This window comes from Lissotriton helveticus, chromosome 4_1, assembly GCF_964261635.1.
Source record: "Lissotriton helveticus chromosome 4_1, aLisHel1.1, whole genome shotgun sequence".
In the NCBI taxonomy this organism is placed as follows: Eukaryota; Metazoa; Chordata; class Amphibia; order Caudata; family Salamandridae; genus Lissotriton; species Lissotriton helveticus.
In genome coordinates this window covers 9,548,546-9,573,132 of record NC_136063.1, presented here as the reverse complement: position 1 = coordinate 9,573,132, position 24,587 = coordinate 9,548,546, and the positions used below count along the sequence as shown (strand labels likewise).

At 45.0% G+C, this 24,587-nt stretch overlaps 1 protein-coding gene across 2 annotated transcripts in view; it reads left to right on the top strand.

The window, feature by feature from the left end:
* LOC144826898 (GTPase IMAP family member 3-like) overlaps positions 1-24,587 on the top strand; it is a 77,255-nt gene that overhangs the window by 24,808 nt on the left and 27,860 nt on the right. Inside the window, exons 3-4 of one of the 2 annotated variants that reach the window (XM_078685358.1) lie at positions 8,104-8,124; positions 13,852-13,872. In XM_078685358.1, coding sequence (XP_078541484.1) covers positions 8,104-8,124; positions 13,852-13,872 — 42 coding nt within the window. The remainder of the gene's footprint in view (positions 1-8,103; positions 8,125-13,851; positions 13,873-24,587) is intronic. The other variant, XM_078685360.1, reaches the window with a different exon arrangement.

Genomic DNA, 24,587 nt, shown 5'->3' with positions numbered 1-24,587 from the left:
GGGTGTGCCAAGATGTTAGCGACTGGAAACAGTCGCTAACATCGCTATCCCCTATTACCAACTTTTGGAAATAATCGAATATCTCCAAAAGCAAACGCCTGCCCAGAGCAGTTCTTATTTACAATAAGGGGTGGTGATGGACAGAGTCTCTGAATTAAGCAGAGTACTCTCACCCAGTCAAGAGATCAGGGCTAGATCCAACACCGTTTTTTAGCTCATTGCACCATCCCAGTTTCAGAACCTGGCTGTATGCAAATTAGTCTGTCCCTGGCCCAGTGCATCATGGGAACAGGGCAGACCAGACTACAAAAGCCAATTCTTACACTGGGAAGGAAACAAGCTTCCGGGGACCGGTTTCTGCCATTTCAGGCGTCTTCGGCCCAGCTTGCTTGAAGCCTGATGGTGCAATGAGCAAGGGACTCACATCTGAGTATACCCTTCCACGCTTAGGGTGGACAAAATTATTTACAATAAGGGGTGGTGATGGACAGAGTCTCTGAATTAAGCAGAGTACTCTCACCCAGTCAAGAGATCAGGGCTAGATCCAACACCGTTTTTTAGCTCATTGCACCATCCCAGTTTCAGAACCTGGCTGTATGCAAATTAGTCTGTCCCTGGCCCAGTGCATCATGGGAACAGGGCAGACCAGACTACAAAAGCCAATTCTTACACTGGGAAGGAAACAAGCTTCCGGGGACCGGTTTCTGCCATTTCAGGCGTCTTCGGCCCAGCTTGCTTGAATCCTGATGGTGCAATGAGCAAGGGACTCACATCTGAGTATACCCTTCCACGCTTAGGGTGGACAAAATTATTTACAATAAGGGGTGGTGATGGACAGAGTCTCTGAATTAAGCAGAGTACTCTCACCCAGTCAAGAGATCAGGGCTAGATCCAACACCGTTTTTTAGCTCATTGCACCATCCCAGTTTCAGAACCCGGCTGTATGCAAATTAGTCTGTCCCTGGCCCAGTGCATCATGGGAACAGGGCAGACCAGACTACAAAAGCCAATTCTTACACTGGGAAGGAAACAAGCTTCCGGGGACCGGTTTCTGCCATTTCAGGCGTCTTCGGCCCAGCTTGCTTGAATCCTGATGGTGCAATGAGCAAGGGACTCACATCTGAGTATACCCTTCCACGCTTAGGGTGGACAAAATTATTTACAATAAGGGGTGGTGATGGACAGAGTCTCTGAATTAAGCAGAGTACTCTCACCCAGTCAAGAGATCAGGGCTAGATCCAACACCGTTTTTTAGCTCATTGCACCATCCCAGTTTCAGAACCTGGCTGTATGCAAATTAGTCTGTCCCTGGCCCAGTGCATCATGGGAACAGGGCAGACCAGACTACAAAAGCCAATTCTTACACTGGGAAGGAAACAAGCTTCCGGGGACCGGTTTCTGCCATTTCAGGTGTCTTCGGCCCAGCTTGCTTGAATCCTGATGGTGCAATGAGCAAGGGACTCACATCTGAGTATACCCTTCCACGCTTAGGGTGGACAAAATTATTTACAATTTTATTTACAATAAGGGGTGGTGATGGACAGAGTCTCTGAATTAAGCAGAGTACTCTCACCCAGTCAAGAGATCAGGGCTAGATCCAACACCGTTTTTTAGCTCATTGCACCATCCCAGTTTCAGAACCTGGCTGTATGCAAATTAGTCTGGCAGTTTGGTCTGCCCTGTTCCCATGATGCACTGGGCCAGGGACAGACTAATTTGCATATAGCCAGGTTCTGAGCTGGGATGGGGCAGTGAGATAAATAACGGTGATGGATCAAGCCCTGATCTTTGGACTGGGTAAGAGTGGTCTGCTTAATTCAGACACTCTGTTCATCACCACCCCCTTTTCTGTATCGTTTTTGGCCACTATAGGTGTGGCAGGGTATACTCAGACATGAGTCCCTTTCTCACTGCTCCATCAGGATTCAAGCAAGCCGGGCCGAAGAGGCTGAAATGCCAGAAACCGGTCCCCGGTAGCTTGTCTCCTTTCTGGTGAAGAATTGGCTTGGTAGTTTGGTCTGCCCTGTTCCCATGATGCACTGGGCCAGGGACAGACTAATTTGCATATAGCCAGGTTCTGAGCTGGGATGGGGCAGTGAGATAAATAACGGTGATGGATCAAGCCCTGATCTTTGGACTGGGTAAGAGTGGTCTGCTTAATTCAGACACTCTGTTCATCACCACCCCCTGTTCTGTATCGTTTTTGGCCACTATAGGTGTGGCAGGGTATACTCAGACATGAGTCCCTTTCTCACTGCTCCATCAGGATTCAAGCAAGCCGGGCCGAAGAGGCTGAAATGCCAGAAACCGGTCCCCGGTAGCTTGTCTCCTTTCTGGTGAAGAATTGGCTTGGTAGTTTGGTCTGCCCTGTTCCCATGATGCACTGGGCCAGGGACAGACTAATTTGCATATAGCCAGGTTCTGAGCTGGGATGGGGCAGTGAGATAAATAACGGTGATGGATCAAGCCCTGATCTTTGGACTGGGTAAGAGTGGTCTGCTTAATTCAGACACTCTGTTCATCACCACCCCCTTTTCTGTATCGTTTTTGGCCACTATAGGTGTGGCAGGGTATACTCAGACATGAGTCCCTTTCTCACTGCTCCATCAGGATTCAAGCAAGCCGGGCCGAAGAGGCTGAAATGCCAGAAACCGGTCCCCGGTAGCTTGTCTCCTTTCTGGTGAAGAATTGGCTTGGTAGTTTGGTCTGCCCTGTTCCCATGATGCACTGGGCCAGGGACAGACTAATTTGCATACAGCCAGGTTCTGAGCTGGGATGGGGCAGTGAGATAAATAACGGTGATGGATCAAGCCCTGATCTTTGGACTGGGTAAGAGTGGTCTGCTTAATTCAGACACTCTGTTCATCACCACCCCCTTTTCTGTATCGTTTTTGGCCACTATAGGTGTGGCAGGGTATACTCAGACATGAGTCCCTTTCTCACTGCTCCATCAGGATTCAAGCAAGCCGGGCCGAAGAGGCTGAAATGCCAGAAACCGGTCCCCGGTAGCTTGTCTCCTTTCTGGTGAAGAATTGGCTTGGTAGTTTGGTCTGCCCTGTTCCCATGATGCACTGGGCCAGGGACAGACTAATTTGCATATAGCCAGGTTCTGAGCTGGGATGGGGCAGTGAGATAAATAACGGTGATGGATCAAGCCCTGATCTTTGGACTGGGTAAGAGTGGTCTGCTTAATTCAGACACTCTGTTCATCACCACCCCCTTTTCTGTATCGTTTTTGGCCACTATAGGTGTGGCAGGGTATACTCAGACATGAGTCCCTTTCTCACTGCTCCATCAGGATTCAAGCAAGCCGGGTCGAAGAGGCTGAAATGCCAGAAACCGGTCCCCGGTAGCTTGTCTCCTTTCTGGTGAAGAATTGGCTTGGTAGTTTGGTCTGCCCTGTTCCCATGATGCACTGGGCCAGGGACAGACTAATTTGCATATAGCCAGGTTCTGAGCTGGGATGGGGCAGTGAGATAAATAACGGTGATGGATCAAGCCCTGATCTTTGGACTGGGTAAGAGTGGTCTGCTTAATTCAGACACTCTGTTCATCACCACCCCCTTTTCTGTATCGTTTTTGGCCACTATAGGTGTGGCAGGGTATACTCAGACATGAGTCCCTTTCTCACTGCTCCATCAGGATTCAAGCAAGCCGGGCCGAAGAGGCTGAAATGCCAGAAACCGGTCCCCGGTAGCTTGTCTCCTTTCTGGTGAAGAATTGGCTTGGTAGTTTGGTCTGCCCTGTTCCCATGATGCACTGGGCCAGGGACAGACTAATTTGCATATAGCCAGGTTCTGAGCTGGGATGGGGCAGTGAGATAAATAACGGTGATGGATCAAGCCCTGATCTTTGGACTGGGTAAGAGTGGTCTGCTTAATTCAGACACTCTGTTCATCACCACCCCCTTTTCTGTATCGCAGAGCAGTTCTTAGCCATGTTATCCAATGGAAGGTGGATAACATGGCTAAGAGCATTGTCACGATCATGCATGAATATCGCTGATTTTACAGCGATATTCATGCATTTCCCACGATTTTTACCGCTTTTGAGATAAATCTTGATAATATCAAGGTATCTCAGCGGTAAAAATCGTCGGAACACGGCGATATTTTAATTCCCACTAACCAAGCTTAGCGATAATTATCGCTATAGCTTGGTAATATGCCCCTAGGTTTGTAATTTTAAGATGTTACAAATTAATTTCTAGTTAAAAGAGACATTATTTTCTCCAAACATGTATATCAGTCTTTTTGTTTTTAGGAACTGTTGGAAACTGGGTTACTGGTTAGGGTGGGTGTGAAGCCCTGCACAAACAGCAACCACAATTTCTACTATGGTGAAGTAGTATGCAAACCCCAAATTAACCTGCCCTCAACCCTCTGGTAGCGTGGCACAGATCTGTTAGGCTTAACTATTAGGCAATGTGTAAAGTTCTTGTGAAGCATTTTAAACAGTAATAAAGTGAAAACATGACACTAGGAAAGTCTTACATCTATGTAGAATACTTGGGTATACTGTAATTAATAAAGCAAGACCAAAATAACAAATATCTAAATAGTATAACCTGAGATATGCAATTTTAAAGAATTAAGTAAAGATAATGCCAAAAATCACAAAGCGCCCACTGTAGGTACCCTACACTGGGACAATGTCATAAGTTCAGGCGAACCAAGATGGAGCGTGGACCGGCTACAGGGACCCAATTAGGTCCACTGACCAAAGTATCTTAATCCTGGTTGTGAAGAGATGCGGAGTCCCACAATAAGGAATTTCCTGCCTTCCTGCCTTGGCCCCCGCTTGTCTGGGGTCACAAAGGACTAGTGTCAAACCCTTTGTGGGAGTGCTCAGGCAAAGCCTTTGTGATGTGCAAATGTAGTAGGTGACAGCTCCTCCCCCTCATCAAGTCAGGGATGGCCCATCCCAGCACACCTATTCCCCATTTGTCTCACTGTCTTGGAGCAACACCCAAAGACCAACTGCCAACTATACCTAGTCATGTAGCCCAGGATACAAGCTGCAGGCACCAAATGGTTGGAACAAGAACATGCAAGGTTTCCAAAAGTGTGATTTTCAGAATTGTAACTTAAAATCTGACTTTACCATTAAAGTGGGCTTTAAATTACAATTCTTTAGACACCAAACTCAGGATGTCTACCTGCTCCCACTTGGAAGTTATAACTTATTAAATGTAATAAGTCTATCCTATCAGCAAGTCATGACTTGCAGGGGTGAAAATTCAATTTAAGTGATTTTCACTATCGGGACATGTCCTACTTTTTAAATACACTGCTCCCTCCCCCTAAGCTGTGTAGAGCCTACCCTAGGAGTGACTTATATGTATTAAGATGGAACATTTAGGCAAGGCAAAATATTTTGCAGGTCAAAATGGCAGTTTAAAACTCAACACACAAACTGTAATGGCAGCTGAGACAGGTCTGTAATGATACTTGAGTGGGAGGTACAAAAAGTGCTGCAATTAGTGCAAAAACAACAGTTGATGTATTTTGCTTTTTCGTCTTTTGCTTTCTCATCCTCAGTGCACCAGGTATGCCCAGACGTGGGTCCTGGGCTCACTGTGCCACTGGAATCAAGCTATCCTGGCTGAAGAGGGGTGAAACCCCAAAACCGGTCCTAGAATGCTTGTTTCTGGTCCAGGGAGTGCCTGGCTTGGCAGTTCGGGCTGCACTGTTCCCAGGAGGCACAAGATTGATTTGCATATGGCCAGATCTAAACTGGGGAGGCATGGTGAGCAAAATAATGATGGATTTAACCCAGATCTCTTGACTGGGGGTGAATGCTTTAATTTGTTCTGTATTCCATCAATTGTGTGTCTTTTGCTTTCTCGCCCTAAGTTAGCGAGGTATGCCCAGTCGTGGGTCCTGGGCTCACTGTGCCACTGGAAATCAAGCTATCCTGGCTGATGAGGGGTGAAACCCCAAAACCAGTCGTAGGATACTTGTTTCCAGTCCAGGGAGGACCTGGCTTGGCAGTTCCGGCTGCACTGTTCCAATGAGGCACAGGCTCAAGACTGATTTGCATATGGCCAGGTCTAAACTTGGGTGGTATGGAGAGCAAAATATTGATGGATTTAACCCAGATCTCTTGACTGGGTGTGAATGTTTTCATTTGTTCTGCATTCCATCCATCAATTGTGTGTCTTTTGCTTTCTAGCCCTAAGTGCGCCAGTGGGTCCTGGGCTCACTGTGCCACTGGAAATCAAGATATCCTGGCTGAAGAGGGGTGAAACCCAGAAACCGGTCCTAGGATGCTTTTTTCCGGTCCAGGGAGGACCTGGCTTGGCAGTTAGGGCTGGACTGTTCCCATGAGGCACAGGGTCAAGACTGATTTGCATATGGCCAGGTCTAAACTGGGGTGGCATGGTGAGCAAAAGAATGATCGATTTAACCAAGATCTCTTGACTGGGAGTGAATGTTTTGATTTGTTCTGCATTCCGTCCATCAATTGTGTGTCTTTTACTTTCTCGCCCTCTGTGTGCCAGGTATGCACAGATGTGGGTGCTGGGCTCACTGTGCCACTGGAAATCAAGCTATCCTGTCTGAAGAGGGGTGAAACCCCGAAACCGGTCCTAGAATGCTTGTTTCCGGTCCAGGGAGGACTTGGCTTGGCAGTTCGGGTTCGACTGTTCCCATGAGGCACAGGGTCAAGACTAATTTGCATATGGCCAGATCTAAACTGGGGTGGCAGTGTGAGCAAAAGAATGATGAATTAAACCTAGATCATTTGACTGAGGGTGAATGTTTTGATTTGTTCTGCATTCCGTCCATCAATTGTGTTTCTTTTGCAAGGAAATGAGTCGCATTTAATTCATACGTCTCAGTACACTTTGTACCACTTTACTTGAGACTTGCAAGTAAATTACATATGCGAGATGGATATAAGCCAAGAGTACCGTATTTCAAAGAGAAAGCACACACCACTTAGCACTGATTAGACATTGAAATGTTTACAGAGTCCTTAGACCAACAAAAGTGAGATCAGCAAAAATTTGGAGGAAAAAGGCAAAATGTTTGTGGGTTGATCAACCTAAGGCTGACAGGTCTAACAGGAACATTATTTAAAAGATAGCGAATGTTAGACAAACCCATGTTGAGCTAGAGGAGCTATTCTGACAGGTATTTAAATAAGGCTAATTACTATTACATGTAATTTGAATACTGTAATCAGACTAATTATACAAAAGCCTACATTCTTTTGTGTATTGTTATAGCTTTAAAAGTGGCAGTCTGAGAAGTGTCCTATATAGGTTATAAGAGAATTTTGTCCTCAGTATGTCCAACCTCTGCCTGTATCCGGCGTTCATACGCAGCCACATGTACTATCCCTATTAGTGCATTCCCCCGCCTCCAGCCCACTTCTTCCACCCCCTCTTCCCCCCAATGTACAACCTGCTTCTGGCATGGATCCACAAAGAACAACCAATACCTACTTGGAGCTATTGAGACGCTATGCTTATAAAATGAATTACCCCCTGAATCTAACAAAAAAAGCATCCAAACACAGACTCCTCAAATCTCACTCAGAAACCCTGGTGTCCGTCCCTAACTTTTGTGCGAATATAGAAGCTATAGTAAGTGACCTAATTTTTTACACAAATAGATGAGTAAAATGGAGTAAAACCTTGCTCTCATTTCTCTTGATCTCTGCAACCAGAAAAACACTGCATGGTCTCAAACTGTTGGTAGCCCCTTCATCTGCATGCAGAGCAGCAGTCACCATCACCAACTACAACAATGTTACTATTCTCATCCAGACATCAGATCACCACCTTAAAATATTTGAGGTATTCTTTCCTCTCATCAAGAACACTGCATCAATTTCTGATAGCCCCACAGTTCCAGTCTTTCCTAACACTATAGGCATCACTAACTCACCTCCATCACCCGGTGGGTCGGAAACCACTGCCTACCACACTAGAATGCAGCCTCAAACCACACCTAGAGCCATTACTTCAAAGTTACATAGCCAAGCTTTCCTCACCTTCTCGCTGGCTATATATCTCCTTTACCTGTTTTATGCAGTGGTTTCTTACTGTTTACGTTGTATACTTTTAATTTTCTCTTTTGTCACTTCACATTTCAGCTGCTGCCGATGAAATGGTTGGTAAGTATAAAATATATATATATATTTCTACATACAAGTAAGATGATGCTAAATTATCTTTTTATTATCTTGGCAAAAATTGAACTAGCTTTCCTTAGTAGTGCTACTCTTGTTAATTTTCCAGTGGAAAGTCTCACATAGAGTCTTGTACAAACGTATGTATTATTCCTTGCAAAAGAACTAGGTAGGCGCAGGATATATGTATCTGTAAAAGAGTCTGATTGTCACTAACACTCTCACGAGAAAACTGTGAATGTGCCAAAATATTTCACTGATGCTCTTTTCTTTTTCCTTTTGTTCCTCAAAAGTAAAGCTGAACTAGAACTGAATAATGCGAAAACTGAGGTCAACTTTGTGACTTCACAAGCGAGCAGATAGCGCACTGTGACGTTGCCTGAGAATAGATTAACATAACTTACAGATTTCTTCTTCTTAAATACTTCTGACAACCTTTCCAGCAGTGGATGAAGGAAGCACCAACTTGACAGTAAATCTTGTTGAAGGAATTTCAGCTGCGGGTGAACTCAAGCACTGCTATGATTAGCTCACCTAAAGCTGCAGGAAAATGTCAGGCAGAGATACTCTAGAAACGCTACTCCCCTGATGAAAACTCTAACTTGGAGAATGCGCCAAACTGAAACGCTGCTTTCTCCTCAGAGCGACGGTTGAAGTGTGCCAGGAGCATGCGCGCGAACACCTGAAAACTTTTCTCGTCACGGAACTGTAGAACCCTGACTCTGAAACAGGGAGAGCAGCAAGTGCCGCCATTTTGTGTAGGACAAAATGGAGTCTGCACCTTTCTTCACTTTCTTTAATGAAGTGAATCAGTGAATCCAATTCCATGGGTAATTCAGCAGTTTCTTTCATTTTAAGCCTGTCTGGGGGGGGAATGTAGTACAGGATAGACCAGCCTTGACAGTACCCCCCACCAAATCCCCTCCTCCTCCCTCTTTGGGCTTGTTGGGGTGAGTCTTGTGAAATTCTCAAACCAATCTTCGGGCTTGAACATTAGAACTGGGTAACCAGGATCTATCTTTGGGAATAAAGCCTTTCCAATCCACCAAATAGAATGTCTTCCCTTTCTTTAACTTGGAGTCAATAAATAGTTTTATTTCAAACTCTTCACCTGACTGACACTGGATTGGAGCAGGTGGTAGATCTTTTCTCAAACCCAATGGATTTCTCAAGACACATGGAACCATGGATGCATCCTTAAACTTGTGGGAAGCCTGATCTTAACACTAACTAGGTTTACCATCTTGTCTGAATAAGGTCCCGCAAATCAGGGGTGGAATTCCTTATTCCCCTTTAATCGCAAGTGCCGAGCAGAAACCCAGACCTTATCTCCTGACTCATAAACTGGATTACTTCTCCTTTTCTTGTCTGCTTGGTTCTTAGAAGACTCTTTTGCCTTCATAAGATTCTGAGTTGCTATTTGATAGACCCTTTGCAATTCATATGCCACCTCCTCAACTGCTGGTACATCGCTCTCCGTTTTACCCACTAATGTGTTTGGATCCCTGCCGGAATTAAAAAAGAATGGGGAATAACCTGTGAATGAGTGTACTGCGTTATTATAAGCAAATTTAGAGACCCAAATCAATCCTGGTCGATCTGAGATAACCACCTTGGGGACTCTATGAGACTTGATTATGTGTTGAGTAAATAATGTAGCGAGTTGAGCAGAATTGTGGATTGATTTTAATGGAACAGAGTGAGCCCTTTCTGAAAAATATTTTTGGTCAATCAGTACCCAGATGGTGAGAAATCCCTAACTGGAAGGAAGATCGACTATGAGATCCATGGCGATAGTATGCCATGGATTTGGAGCAACGGGCAAAGGCATCAGCAACCCTTGTGGTGCCTGTCTTATCACCTTTCCTTTTAGACACTGTTCACAGCATGACACACATTTTCTCAACTGAGCTTCAAGATTCAGCCACCAGAATTCGCGTCTTATCAGTTCCAGAGTTTTCTTCACACCCTTGTGTCCGGCCAATGGGTTATCCTGACAGTGCTGGATAATTTATTTGCGCAGCTCCTCACTTGGAACATAAAGATTTCCTTAATGATACTGTTTACCGTCTTTTACATCTCTTCCCAAACCTTCGTAGATCCATCTTAGCATTCTTTCTTCTGAAAATTAGTTCTTGATCTTGTTTTCCAATTCTGCATACAAAGCACTGCCAATGATCTTTTCCTCTGGGATGATGTGACCATCCTTGTTAATTTCCTTGTGATCGCCAGTAATTAGGCGAGACAAGGCATCTGCCTTTCCATTGGCAGTTCCAGGCATGTAAGTTAATACAAAGTTGAAGTCTGCAAAAAAAAGGGACCATCTCAATTGCCGTGTGGTGAGGGTGCATGCTGACTTAGAAAACTGAAAGTTTTTGTGATCCGTAAAAACTGTGACCTCATGTTTAGTATCCAACAATTAATGCCTACATTTCTTGAATGCAAAAACAACAATTGATGGACAGAATACAGAATAATGTCATACATTCACCCCAGTTCAGAGATCTGGGCCTAAATCAACAGTTTTGTTGCTCACTATGCCATTCCAGTTTGGATCCAGCCATATGCAAATCATTCTTGACCCTGCGCCCAATGGGAACAGTCTAGCCTGAACAGCCAGGCCAGGTCCTCCCTGGACTGGAAACAAGCATCCTAGGACTGGTTTCGGGCTTTCAGCCATCATCAGCCAGGATGGCTTGACTCCAGTGGCATGAAGAGCACGGGACCCACGTCTGTGCATAACCGTCCCACTCGGGGTGACAAATGCAAAAACAACCATTGAAGGACAGAATGCAGAACAATGTCATACATTCACCCCAGTACAGAGATCTGGGCCTAGATCCATTGTTTTTTTGCTCGCCATTCCAGTTTGGATCCAGCTATATGCAAATCAGTCTTGACCCTGCGCCTAATGAAACCGGTCCTAGGATGCTTGTTTCTGGTCCAGGGAGGACCTGGCTTAGCAGTTCAGGCTGGACTGTTCTCATGAGGCACAGGGTCAAGACTGATATTCCTATGGCCAGGTCTAAACTGGGATGGCGTGGTGAGCAAAAGAATGATGGATTTAACTCAGATCTCTTGACTGGGATTGAATGTTTTGATGTGTCCTGCATTCCGTCTATCAATTGTGTGTCTTTTACATTTCTGGAAGGTATCCTTAACTGCTAACAGTTCCTTATGTGCTATGGAGTAGTTGATTTCCGCTACTGACAACTTTAGGGAACAATAAGCAACCGGATGAAGTTGTCCTGTGGTCTTGTGCCATTGAGACAAAATTCCTCCTATGGCCTGATAAGATGCATCTGCTTCTACAAAGGAAGACTCTTCCGATTTTGGATGTAAAAAAATCGGTGCTGTAGTAAAAATCTCCTTCAGTGACTGAAAGGCCTCCTCAGTTTCAGAGCTCAATAGAAATTATCTTTCTTCTTCAGAATATGATGAAAGCACCAACCTATTCTGAAAAATTGGGTATAAAGCATTGCGGGGAGATGGCCAGTCCTTGATTGCTTTAACCTTGGCATCATCCATAGACACTCTCTCTGGGGACAAGATGAAACCCAAAAATTCAACATGAGTGGTGTGAAAAACACACTTCTCCAGTTTAACAAAAAGCTGATTTTCCAGTAGTTTCTCTAAAATTGCTTTCCCATGTAGACCTGATCTTCCATGTTAGCAGAGAAAATGAGAATATCATTGATGTAGACCACTGCGAAGTGATTGAAAAATTCCCGGAGTACATCGTTGACAAAATGCTAGAATGCAGCAGGGGCATTTCATAGGCTGAAGGGCATGACCTGATTCTCAAACAGGCCAAATCAAGTTTGATTTGTAGTCTTCCATTCATCCCCTTCAGCCATGCTCACCAAATTATAGGCTCCTCTCAAATCCAATTTGGTGTGTTCGTGGGCTTCCTTCACCTGATCCAAAAACTCTGAAACCAATGTCAGAGGGAATTAAGTTTTCTTGGAAACTAAATTCGGAGCATGATAATCAATACAGCAACTTAGTTTTCCATATTCTTTGGAGATAAAGAACAATGGGGAAGAAACCGGTGACTGGGAAGGTCTGATGAATCTATTAGCCAGAATCTATCATGACAGAGATCTTGTCCACTTCAGTGGTTCCAAACGTAATCAAACTGTAAATGATTAAATGAGGGGCTGCTGATTGTAGAGTATTTGGGACCACTTGAGAATCTGGAGTTGTCTTGTCAGACGCACCCACCAGAGCAACTCCTCCTACTGGTGGGGCCTGTATTTTACCCACAAATTGGTTTTAGGCTTTTTAGGACACTCCGTAACAAAATGCCCAGTATTCCCACAGTACATGCACAGCTTCCCACTCACTTATTTTTCTCTCCTGTTTGGTTAAAGGCCCCCGTACTCAACCAATTTGCATGGGCTCATCTCTGGAGGCAGTCTCTTAAGGTTTCATAGATTCTGGTTTTATCCTGTCAAAGCAAGGTGGTAAGTGTCTAATTTCCTTGCGACGCTCACTCTTTCTTTCATTTTGTCGTTGATCTATCTGAAGTACTAAATCAATCATTTTTTAAACATCAGTGGGTCTTTTAGGAATCTGAGCTAAGCCATCCTTCAGTTAATCCTTGAGACCTCTATAATAAATCGCGGCTCTCTTTGCTTCAGGCCATTTAGTCTCCACAATTAACTAGTTAAATTGTACAACGTACACTACTAACTCCCGATTTCCTTGCTTCAAATCCAAGAGCTTGTTATTAGTGGTCTGGGAAATGGTTCTTCGATCAAAAATTTGAAGGTACTCTACCTTAAATTCTTTGAAATTGTAGAGTATAGGATCATTGCAATTAACCAGTGGCATGGATCAAGTGGCGGCATCTCCACTAAGGTAAGACAATAAGAAGGCCACCATGGATTGATCTTCTTTAAAAATCATTTATCTATAAAGGAAATGTAAGAAGCATTGTGTGAGGAAAACTTGAGCCTTATGGGGGTCTCCATTAAAACTCTCTGGGGCTGCCAAGGGTATAGTAGGTAGAATTGCCTGTATGACTTGTGTAGTTAACTCTGCCGCTGAGTTGGAAGGGGAAACATTTTGAGATTCTTGCTCTTTGGACCCTGGGTTGGCACTTGCCACAAAGTCATCAAATCTTTGCATAAGGAAACTGGCTTCTTGACTAGACTTCCTAACCTCTTCTGTAAGATTTTTATTTGCTTCCATAGTTTGACTTAGCTGTTTCTGTAACCGCTCCAGTACTGTGGCTAAGGCCTTGACATCAAATCCTTCAGCCATTCTGCCCGGGTGAAATTTTGGTAAATGGCACTTCAATATGTCAAGTGACACACACACCTGGTAACTGTGATTTCCTCAGGAGCAGAAGAACTTGTCCCCAACGCTAAAATTCCACTGCAAGCGAATGATAATTCACTCCCTGTAAAGAGGGGTAAAGTGGGAATGGAAAATACAAGAGAGACTCCACTGCTGTTCCTCTTCCTCACAGGGTTCTTAGCGAGGGACTGCTTGGCATCTGCAAACACAAAGAACACCATTAATACTTTACTAAGCCCCTCCCACAACCCAGACAGTTGTTACTACTGTAGTGCTATCCCTAATGTATCTCCTTTACCTGTTTTCTGCAGTGGTTTGGCTTCTCTCTTTCTTACTGTTTACGTTGTATACTTGTGACTGTTTAAATGTATACTTCTTTTAATTCTCTTTTGTCACTTCCTATTTCAGCTGCTGATGATGAAATGGTTGGTAAGTATGATATATATATATATCATAAATTGCTTTATTTCGATAACTTGCATTATAAAAGGGTTATGCAGCATTTGTACAAAAGGTAAAAAAAATCATGTAGTGCAAATAGTAAATTGGTACATGATTGAACTGGGAAATGTGCTTACACAGTACATTTAGACATGAAGTGTCTCCACAAAACATAGAAATAGTTATCTAAAAAGCTGTACAATAAAGGTTTCTACAGGTTCTTTGCTAAACTTTTGCATGATTTAAATGCAGTTAGTTTAAAAGATAAAAACGTAACAATGCAACCTGACGGGCTTGTGTAAAGTGCCAGTGCATATACTTTATAAAAAGGGCTTTCTTGGTTTGATGTGACTTCTCAAAAATTAAGGTACCCCTCACAAGGCATTTTGCCTGACTTTCCATGCAATACTTAAAACTTAGCTTCCCCACAAACAAAAAGCTCTTTAATCAGATTCCATTGTGCACAGAGCAACTCGAGGGCTTTCTTCAATTGAGGTGACTTCTCGGTGTGACCTAGAGCATGAAATTAAGGCACCCCTCGCAAGGCTTTTTGCCTGGCTATCCAGGTGTGGCTTAGAAACGTAGCGACCCCGCAAGCGAAAAGAGCTCTTGAATCGGATTTCAAAATGCACAGAGAGACCGTATGGTTGCGGGTCCCCATGTGTCTGCAGATTGGTTTCAGCCATTTCGACCTCGCAGTGTAATAGGCTGGGCTGGCAAACATGACATGGTCAACACAATCCAGCAAGTATCTGCAGCAAGGGCAACCTTCTGTTGTGTGAGAGCGTACCTGTACCTGCCAGCAGAGAGCAGAAACGCCAGACGCCGATCAGAGGCCATACTCCAATTCTGCCTCCGTGAGCTAGCCGTTGGCCGTCACGCCAAGCCAAGCACGCCACCACCCGATTAAGGAAGAGATCAGAGGAAGGGGGGTCAGCGGGGAAGCTAACGCAGCACCCCATCTGATCCTCTGTGGTTACGGTTGCGGTTTTGGTTCCGTGTTGTCCCTGCCGTCAGCTGTTCTTGCCGTTAGGTGAGAGCAGCAGCAGGGGCTCCGGTCCAGGCTCTGGCTTAGTCGGGTGAGGTGAGGCGGTCGGCTGGACGCGTAGGAGGCAGAGCATGAATCAGCTACAGCGGGAGACAGGACCCATTGAGTCATTGAGTCACAGGAGGCTGTGAATCACTGCAAGTTGCCTGAGGAGCAACGAACAATGCGGAGCAACGAACTTGGGGGTATCGTGTGCAGCGGTTTCGAGTCTGGGAGTGTTTGAGAGTGGCCGGGAGACAAGAGCTGCAGAGCTCGCACCTGGTGTTGCGCAGAGCGCGGACATTGCGGTTCCGGGCTCTTGGTGCTAGGCGAGAGAGACTTTACCGTGGGAGAGAGAACTGTCCATGAGTGGATTGAAGCAGTGAAGGAGTGGCGGTTTCGACTACAGACTATAGTCTACAGACTACAGACTACAGTCGCTGCTGCGGTGAGCCAGTTGTGAGCTGTTTGGTAGCCGTTTGGGAACTTCTTTGAAAGTTACTACTGAAGTGAGAATCTTGAAGGTGGTGGTCTTCCACATTTTTGCTGCCGTGAGTCAATCTTGCGAAAGGACAAGACTTTTAAATAACTTTAGCAATTTTAGAAACATTAGCAAACATTAGCAACATATTGATTATATTAATTTACCAACTTCACCAACTTTACTAACTTTTATTTTTTTTAAACTGTCTGTGGCCGATAGCGCAGCTGTTGTGAATACCGGGCTGTGCAGGCTGTCACACTGCCGCTGCGCTGCAAAGCTGCCCCTCCCTGACGGCAGCTGCTCCCGCGTTTGTTTGTTGTAATCTTGCTCACTCCGCCCCACCCTGTACTGCCTTGTATCACATCATAGCTTGAGGCCGTTGGTGGTGGTGGATAGTAGGCGTACACCGAACACAGAGGGAGCAGACAGGCTTGGGAGGCCTGGGAGGTTTTTGTGCTCTCAGGCACGAGCAGCGTGATAGCGTGTGAGCGGTGCACCCATAGACCGCCGACGGTAGGGTGTGGCAGCCCTAGGCTACTGTGATCAGACAAGGTAACACTGTACCCTGTGTGTACCTATTTCGGGGAGTTGGATGATGATGAGATCTGGTCGTCAGCGCAGGGCTTTGCCTGAACTAAAACAAAGCCTAAAGCCAGTGGTATCCACTAATGTGGGGTCTCATGAAAAACAGGTTGAAAATGAGGGGTTTAGAGGGACAAGGTGTACAAGTAGTGACTGCGTTTTATCAAGGGAACTCCTGAGTGAGACAGCAGAGTCGTGTTCCACACCTTTGTCCCCCATGTCTCCCATACCCCTTGGGAAGATACAAAAAATCTCCAAGACCGATGCTCAACCGTCGATTAAGAGTTTCTTTTTTAAGTATCATAATAGTCAGACTCAAAAACAAAAGACAAACATAACTAAGAACATTGACTCTATTACAGAATGTGGAAGATTTGACTCATAATTTTTGGCTCAATGTCCAAAAAATGGTCCGTCTTGTGTATCAACTAAGTGTAAAAATGGCACGTAATGTGTTAAGTCATGTGAAGGGGCTATTTCCCCAGAAAGGAGCCTAAAGTCTGATCAGCTCAGTTTAGTAAAAGATCATAAAAATAAAAATACCCCTGGTTTATGTAAGCGGCATGATGTAAGTGGGCTTATGGAAAGGGGGCTAAAATCAGACAATGTGGAACAGGATTTAGTACCCCTTCCGCTCGAATGTTGGGTGAATGCCACTTTGTTATTAGTGCGTGGACTGGTAGTGTGCCAAGCCTAAATTCGATATACTATGCCCTATCTCGTGGAACCTGGATTCTATCCAGGTAAGGCTCGAGGCTTCTGATCTGCTTGTGATTAAGGAATTCTTCTGTTAGCCTCCACGCGTTGGACTTGCTAAGTTCCTGGCTGTCTGTCAAATACCAGTATATGTGTTTGAGCTCTATCCTGTTTGGTGGGTTTTGGGTATCCCATGATTCTTTGAGGCCCAATAATGTAATGGTTTTCCTAACATTTAATATCCATTTAACCCTGTGATTCACATCTAGGTTCATCACCTCAGTCAGTGCTGCGGCATATTTGGTAAGCTCTGGTGTGCGCCTTAGGCGAGCCCAAAAGAGCAATGGGCGCAGCTTGGCACTATCTCTAAATGGCCGCCTGCACATGTCATACATTAAAGATGTTAGTGGGATGTTGCCGGGGAGCATTACCAAGTCGCTCTGAAACTTGTGCTCAGATCCAATGATATCATCAACACTGTCGAACCTCCATAGCTCTGCTCCATCAATCAATCAATCAATCAACACATTTGTAAGTGCATTACTCACCCGTGAGGGTCTCAAGGCACTCGGGGGGGGGGGGGGGGTTGCTGCTACTTTTCGAACGGCCAGGTCTTGAGTAGCCTCCAATGATTTTAAAGATTTGAGTATGGTGCTATAATGTACAGATCAGTTTTAAAATGTATTAGTAACTATGTTATTGTCAGCTCGCGGCACTTTAGTTTTGTCAGTGGAAAATGTATTGTATTTTTTAGCTACTGTTGAAAGCACAGGCCTCCTTAGTATAGATGTTGGGATACCATTGTATCGCTGTTGCTAATAGTTATAGTCATTTTAGAAATCTAGTCATATTGGTTGCTTGTATTTAGCATTTTAATTTTAATTTTTACCATGTGAGCTCATTGCACTTTACCTGGAAATTATAAGCTGCTATCACATGTTTTTATGCACTTTACCTCCAAAACTGGAAAACGGTTAATCTGATGTCGGGCATGTTATATTTTAACTGGAAATTATAAGCTGTTATCACATGTACTTATGCACTTTACCTACAAAACTGGAAAATGGTTAATCCGATGTCGGGCATGTTATATTTTGGCATTGTATTCATATTTGTTCAATCAGATTTTGTGCTTGTTATGTATTTTTGTTTTTGTAATTATTTTAATTAATCAACAAATAAAGCATTAATTTCATTTCGAGTAGCCTCCTGAAGGTCAGTAGGTCCTGGGTCTGCTATAGGAGGATGGGGAGGGTGTTCCAGGTCTTGGCGGCAAGGTCAGAGAATGATCTTCCACCGGTGGTAGAGGGTGAGGTCGGCGGAGCGGAGCTGGCGGTTCGGGGTGTAGAAGGTGAGTAGTCTGTTGAGGTAATGCCGTTCCGTTGTTGTGGAGTGCTTTGTGTGCTTGGGTGAGGAGCTTGAAGGTGATCCTCTAGTTGAGTGGAGCCAGTGCTGGTCTCTCAGGTGGGGTGAGATGTTGCTGTGGTGAGGGAAGTCGAGGATGAGGCGTGCAGTGGTGTTCTGTATGCGTTGCAGTCGTTTCAGGAGTTTGGCCGAGGCTCCCGCATAGAGGGTGTTTCCATAGTCCAGCCTGCTGGTGACGAGGGACTGGGTGACTGTTCTTCTTGTTTCGGTGGGGATCCACCTGTAGATCTTGCGCAGCATGTGTAGGGTGTTGAAGCAGGAGGACGAGATGGCATTGACCTGCTTGGTCATAGAGAGTGTCGAGTCGAGGATGACCCCCAGGTTGCTTGCATGATCGGTGGGTGTCGGTGCTGCTCCCAGTGTGGTTGGCCACCAGGAGTCGTCCCAGGCTGAGGGGGTGGAGCCGAGGATGAGGACCTCCGTCTTGTCCGAGTTCAGCTTCAGTCGGCTCTTCTTCATCCACTCGGCAACGGCCTTCATTCCTTCGTGGAGGTTGGCTTTGGCGGTGAGGGGTCCTTGACAAGGGAGATAATCAGCTGAGTGTCATCGTGGTAGGAAATTATGTTGATGTCGTGCAGTTGGGTGACGTGGGCGAGCGGTGCCATGTAGATGTTGAACAGTGTCGGGCTGAGGGATGATCCTTGGGGTATGCCGCAGATGATCTCGGAGGCTTCAGAACAGAATGGGGGAGGAGGCTGCTCTGGGTTCTGCCAGAGAGAAAGGAGGTGGTCCATTCCAGAGCCTTGTCTTGGTTACCTGCGTTGTGGAGGCGTGTGCGTAGGGTGCGGTGCAGACCGCGTTGAAGACGGCTGAGAGGTCCAGGAGGATGAGGGCCATAGTTTCACCGTTGTCCAGCAGGGTCCCGATGTCATCAGTGGTGGCGATGAGGGCAGTTTCGGTACTGTGGTTGCTGCGCAACCTGGACTGGGACGGGTCCAGGATGTTGTTCTACTCAAGGTAGCGAGTCAGTTGTCCGTTGACGATCTTCTCAATGACCTTCACAGGGAATGGGAGCAGGGAGCTGGGCTGGAAGTTCTTGAGGTCTCTCGGGTCCGCCTTGGGTTTCTTGAGAAAGGAGCTGATCTCTGTGTGCTCCCAGCTCTTCGGGAAGGTCACGGTCCCAAAGGAGATGTTGATGACTTTGCAAAGATGGGGTGCGATGGTGGTCCTAGCTTTGTTGAAGATGTGATGCGGGCACGGGTCTGATGGAGAGCCGGAGTGGATGGTGTTCATGATTTTGATGGTGTCGTCTTCCTTCACATTGGACCAGGTGAGCATGGGGTCGATGCAGTTGGTGGCCAGGGGGTCTGAGGTGTCATTGGCTGTCAAGGCGGTCAGGTTGTTGAAGCTGTCATGGATGTCTGCGATCTTGCGGTGGAAGAAGGTGGCAAGGGAGTCGCACAGGTCTTGTGATGGTGGGATGTTGTTGGCGATGGAGCTGGGGTTGGAGAGTTCCTTCATGATGTTAAAGAGCTCTTTGCTGTTGTGTGCGTTGTTGTCAAGGCTGTTCTTGAAAGAGGCCCTTATGGCGGATCTGATGAGGTGATGGTGTCTGTGGATGGCGTTCTTGTGGGCCTCATGGCTTTCCAGTGTCTGTTCGCGGTGCCATTTCTTCTCTAGTTCCCATACAGGGCTGAGCTAACTGCCTTAGTGTCATCGACTATGAGGGCTGGGGAACAGGCCTACTATATGAGGAGCGACGTTCTTTGCTTAGTGCCCCAACCATGCTTTTGTGGCTCATGAGCCTTTTGGCTAAATGGGGCCTCCACAGCATTTTATCTGAGAGCCGGATGCCAAGATAGTCGAATGTACTGTCTGTCTCCCAGAGGGTGACATTCAGCATAGGTTTGTTCCTAAAGGATTTGTGGGAGTTAAATACCATGAGCTTTGTTTTAGAGGTGTTGTTGACTAACCTCCAAGAGTCACAAAAGGATTGATATCTGTTCATTAGTTTTTGTAGCCCAGCTGGGGTCTTCAACACCAACAAAGGGTCATCAGCAAAGAGGAGGGTCAGTACTTTGTCGCCCGCCAGGGTTGGAGCATCAGCTGGATCCTCTAGAAGGAAAATCAACACCCGTATATATTTATATATATATATATTTCTACATACAAGTAAGATGATGCTAAATTATCTTTTTAGTGTCTTGGCAGAAGCGGCACTAGCTTTCCATAGTAGTGCTACTCTCTGTAATTTTCCAGTGGAATGTCTCACATAGAGTCTTGTACAAATGTCTTTAATATTCCTTGCATAGGAACTAGGTAGGTGCAGGATATATGTATCTCTAAAAGAGTCTGATTGTCACTAACACTCTCACGAGAAAACAGTGTGAATGTGCCAAAATATTTCACTGATGCTCTTTTCTTTTGCCTTTCGTTCCTCAAAAGTAAAGCTGAACTAGTACAAAATAATGGCAAAACAGAGGTCTAACTTTGTAACTTCACAAGCAAGCAGGTAGTGCACTGTGACGTTGCTTGAGAATAGATTAACAGAACTTACTGATTATTTCTTCTTAAATAATTCCGACAACCTTTTCGGACAGTGGATGAAGGAAGCGCCAACTTGACAGTGCATCTTGCTGTCAGAATTTCAGCTGCGGGTGAACTCAGGCACTGCTACGATTAGCTCACTTAAAGCTGCAGGAAAATGTCAGGTGGAGATACGCTGGAAAAGCTACTCCCCTGACAAAAACTCTAACTTGGAGAATGAGCATAACTGAAACGCTGCTTTCTCCTCAGAACGACTGTTGAAGTGCACAGCGAGCCAGGCGCGCGCTCACGTATACCTGAACACTTCTCTCTTCATGGAACACTAGAACCCTAGCTCTGAAACAGGGAGAGCAATAAGTGTGTAGGACAAAATGGAGCATGAACCTTTCTGTACTTTAATGGAGTGAATCAGTGAAGCCGATACCAGGGGTAATTCAGCAGTTTCTTTCATTTTAGACCTGCCTGGGGGTGAAATGTAGAGCAGGATAGCCCAGCCTTGACACACATCGACCAATTCCAACTATTAGACCAATGTCAATCCAGCTTCCATCCAGGGCACATCACCGGATCGGCTATGAAAAACATAGTGGATGATGCACAAAAAATGCTGGACCACAACCAATCTTGCCGTTTACTCCTCCTTGACCGATCTTCGATATTCGATACGGTTAAGCACGACAACCTTCTATGAAGTTTGGAACACCATATGGGACTAACAGGATCAGTACTTAACTAGTTCACCTTCTATCTCCACAACAGGACTCAAAAAGACATGGGTAATCACTCTCTATAGCAGACCACTCCGGTTACTTTAGGGGTCCCACAGGTCTCCTCACTTTGAACATATTTTTTTCAACCTGTTCATGGATCCTCTATTGGAAATTCTGAGTTCATCCAACATCACCTATCACATGCATGCTGACGTTATCTAACTATACTTAAAAGTCTCAGCCCCAAAAGAAATCAGCTCCCTCAACACAACTCTACTGAAAACTCAAAATTGGCTAGCATCCAATCACCTCAAGGTAAATATTCAAACACAGAATTTCTCCTAATCGCCCACCCAACTAATCACCTGTTATTGAAGAATAGTTGAAACATCTAACAGCCCTCAACTGCATTCCACAAGTCATTGACTCACTGATATCACTGGTACTAACTCTCAATAAGATCCTCAACACGCAGAACCACATCAGTGCCAGCACCAAAGGAGCAAATCACCAAATGAACATTCTAAAAACAAAAGAAACCTTCTTTCCACCCCCCACCCCCAACGACTTGAAGCATACAGTGCAAGCTCTAGTGATTCCCAGGCTAGTCCATGGAAGTGCAACCCTCTCTGGACTGCCCAGATCCAAAATGGCTCCTCTAAGTGACTCACTCAACTTTGCTGCAATGCTCATCACTGGCTCAAAAAGAAACAACCACATCACCCTCGATCTGAAATACCTCGACTGGCTCCCTTGTGAAGCAAGAATACCAATAAAAATTGCCTGCATGACACAGAAAGCCCTCCACTTCAAAACCCCTAGGTATCTTGCTCAGAAGCTCTAACCTTCTGGTGGCTCCAGATCATCAAGAAGCGCCTACCTCAGAAAACACTACGATTACACACAGATGAAAACGTGGTAATGGATGTGATTTTGTCATAATTGGGTCTAGAATTCTTGTAGTTATTCCGTGCCCTATTTTGGATTGCTTAGTGATGCTGTTATGATAGTTTGGGTAGTGGTTTTTGGGTCAGCCCCATGGCTTTGTTTAAACTGGCCAAATGATAAATTCTCTCTTACGACAAATAGGTATTGACTATCAGATCTGAGCAGACCATTTACATCTATAGGTTTATGATACACTTCAGTCACTAATCTGTAATTCATGTCAGTCATTTTGAGTTCAAGGAAGGACAAGTCAATCTGGCAAAGAAAAAGGATCCTGTTCATTGAGTCATTGGTGAACTCTAAGGGGGTCCTCAGTATAAAGGGTACAAATTGAGTCTGTTTTGGGGAACGCTAGTACATAGAGCCTCAGTGTTTGAGCTCATAAACATGTCAGTGTCTGGAACAAATAGTAGATCTTGTAATAGAGCTACACATCTATGGTAGAGAAGAGTTTTGCTCACCAATGCCTGAAAGAACCAATCAAAGAACCGGGGGGGGGAGGGTCTTAGATACAGTATATAGAGGAAGGTATCAGTCTGCTAGGAGGTGGTCTGTGCTTTTTATGAATTTTGGATGGTGTATAAAATCTGGAGTATGTGGATTTCTTGCAGCTGTAAGCTCAGCCTTCTATTTAGAGATACAATTTCCAAATTCTGCCTCCTCAACCACAGCAAAGATAGCCTTCCAAAGTCTTTACGCAGGGTAAGTCAAGAGAGCCTCATAGCAGTTTCTGTCTGACAATATTCTTAAGCATTCAAAGTTATACATATATATTGAGGGAATCACTATAGCCCAGTTGTGGCACCTCGGAGCGCTGAGGATAGCAATTAGGATGAATCTATAACACATACACCCAAGGGGAGCAGCTCAAACTGGAGCCTCGAGAGTAGCGACCCCGAATCACCTATAGTAAATAGATCAGAGTGGAGGCCAACGGGACAATTAAAGAGCACTGGAAATAAAACTAAACAATCCACCAAGTCAACCCAGCTTCAAAATGGACAGACCATGATTGCACTAGACAATGGTGCCCCCACAGATAGAAAAAACAACAGACTTAAATCTAGGGGCGTGCAAACAAGGATTTTCAAGGGATTCGAAAAACAAAGTCAACAACCCAAAAAAAATAGTAAGCCCTGCTCAGAAAAAGATCATCAGCCCCGAAGTAAACAATCCCTCATCTTCTTGTCTGCAAAAAAAGGAGAATACATTGAACACAACAAGAAGGATTCTACTCACCCCAAACTATCAGTCTCAATGTCCGCAAGACTATCTGAATAGAGGACACATCCTATGATTAATGGCATAAATCCCAACACTACAACATATAACATCTCCCGATCTAATAACAATAGAATTTGTTAACCCCGGAAACAACAAAGGAAAGGAAGGCACCCTAGCAACATGGAGGAACGAAGAAACAGTCAAAGCCATACTACATGAAATCATCAAATTTGTAGAGTGGGGACTCTCTCTCACCAAAGAGGTAATACCATGCTATCCCTCCCCATTCCTAATGTCCAGTGTCTCCAAAGAAAAAAACCTAACAAAAAAATGTACCGTCTACTGGGTGTTGCAAGGTGCCAAGGCGACGGAGGGCACAAACGCAGAGCATCAGTGCAGAACAAATACTGGATCAGGAATCAAGGAGGAATTAAATCATAGTTTGGGCGGTAAAACAGACCTTGCCTCCATAAAAATTCGATCTTGGAACATCGCTGGAGCAAAAGGTATCTTACACGATAGAGGAAAGACTGAGTTCTGGGACAGACACGAAATAATCGTACTTCAAGAAACATGGCGAACAGCCCCAGTTGAAGTCCCAGGCAGAATAGGCCATCACGTTAACGCAACACGAACTCAGCAATATGGACGAGCTAAGGGGGGCCTTGCCGTTTATATTTCTACAGCACTAAAAATTAAGTCTTTCCAGTTGGCATCAACTAATAAAATTGGAAATGGGACCATCCGCAGGGGTTTGCACTATTATACTTATCAACATCTACGCACACCCAAAATCTAAGATAAAAAAAGAGCTCTTCAAAAAAGTTATTGACGTTATTGCGGAATTTCGCCTTGAACAGCCAACTTGGGATATAATTCTTACAGGAGATTTCAATGCTAATCTACTACACCCCCAAGAAGAGGAAGAAAACATTAACACAGCAAATGAAATCTGGGCAGTAGAAACGCAGCTGATTCCGATAGCACCTCGTAAGGACAAAGTGGGCAGGCAACTTATATGGGACCTTGAACAGCTAGGAATGCATGCATTAAACGGTAGAATAAAACAGGATAGACCCGCTAACTGCACGTACATTGGTCCCAGCTCAAGCTCAATCCT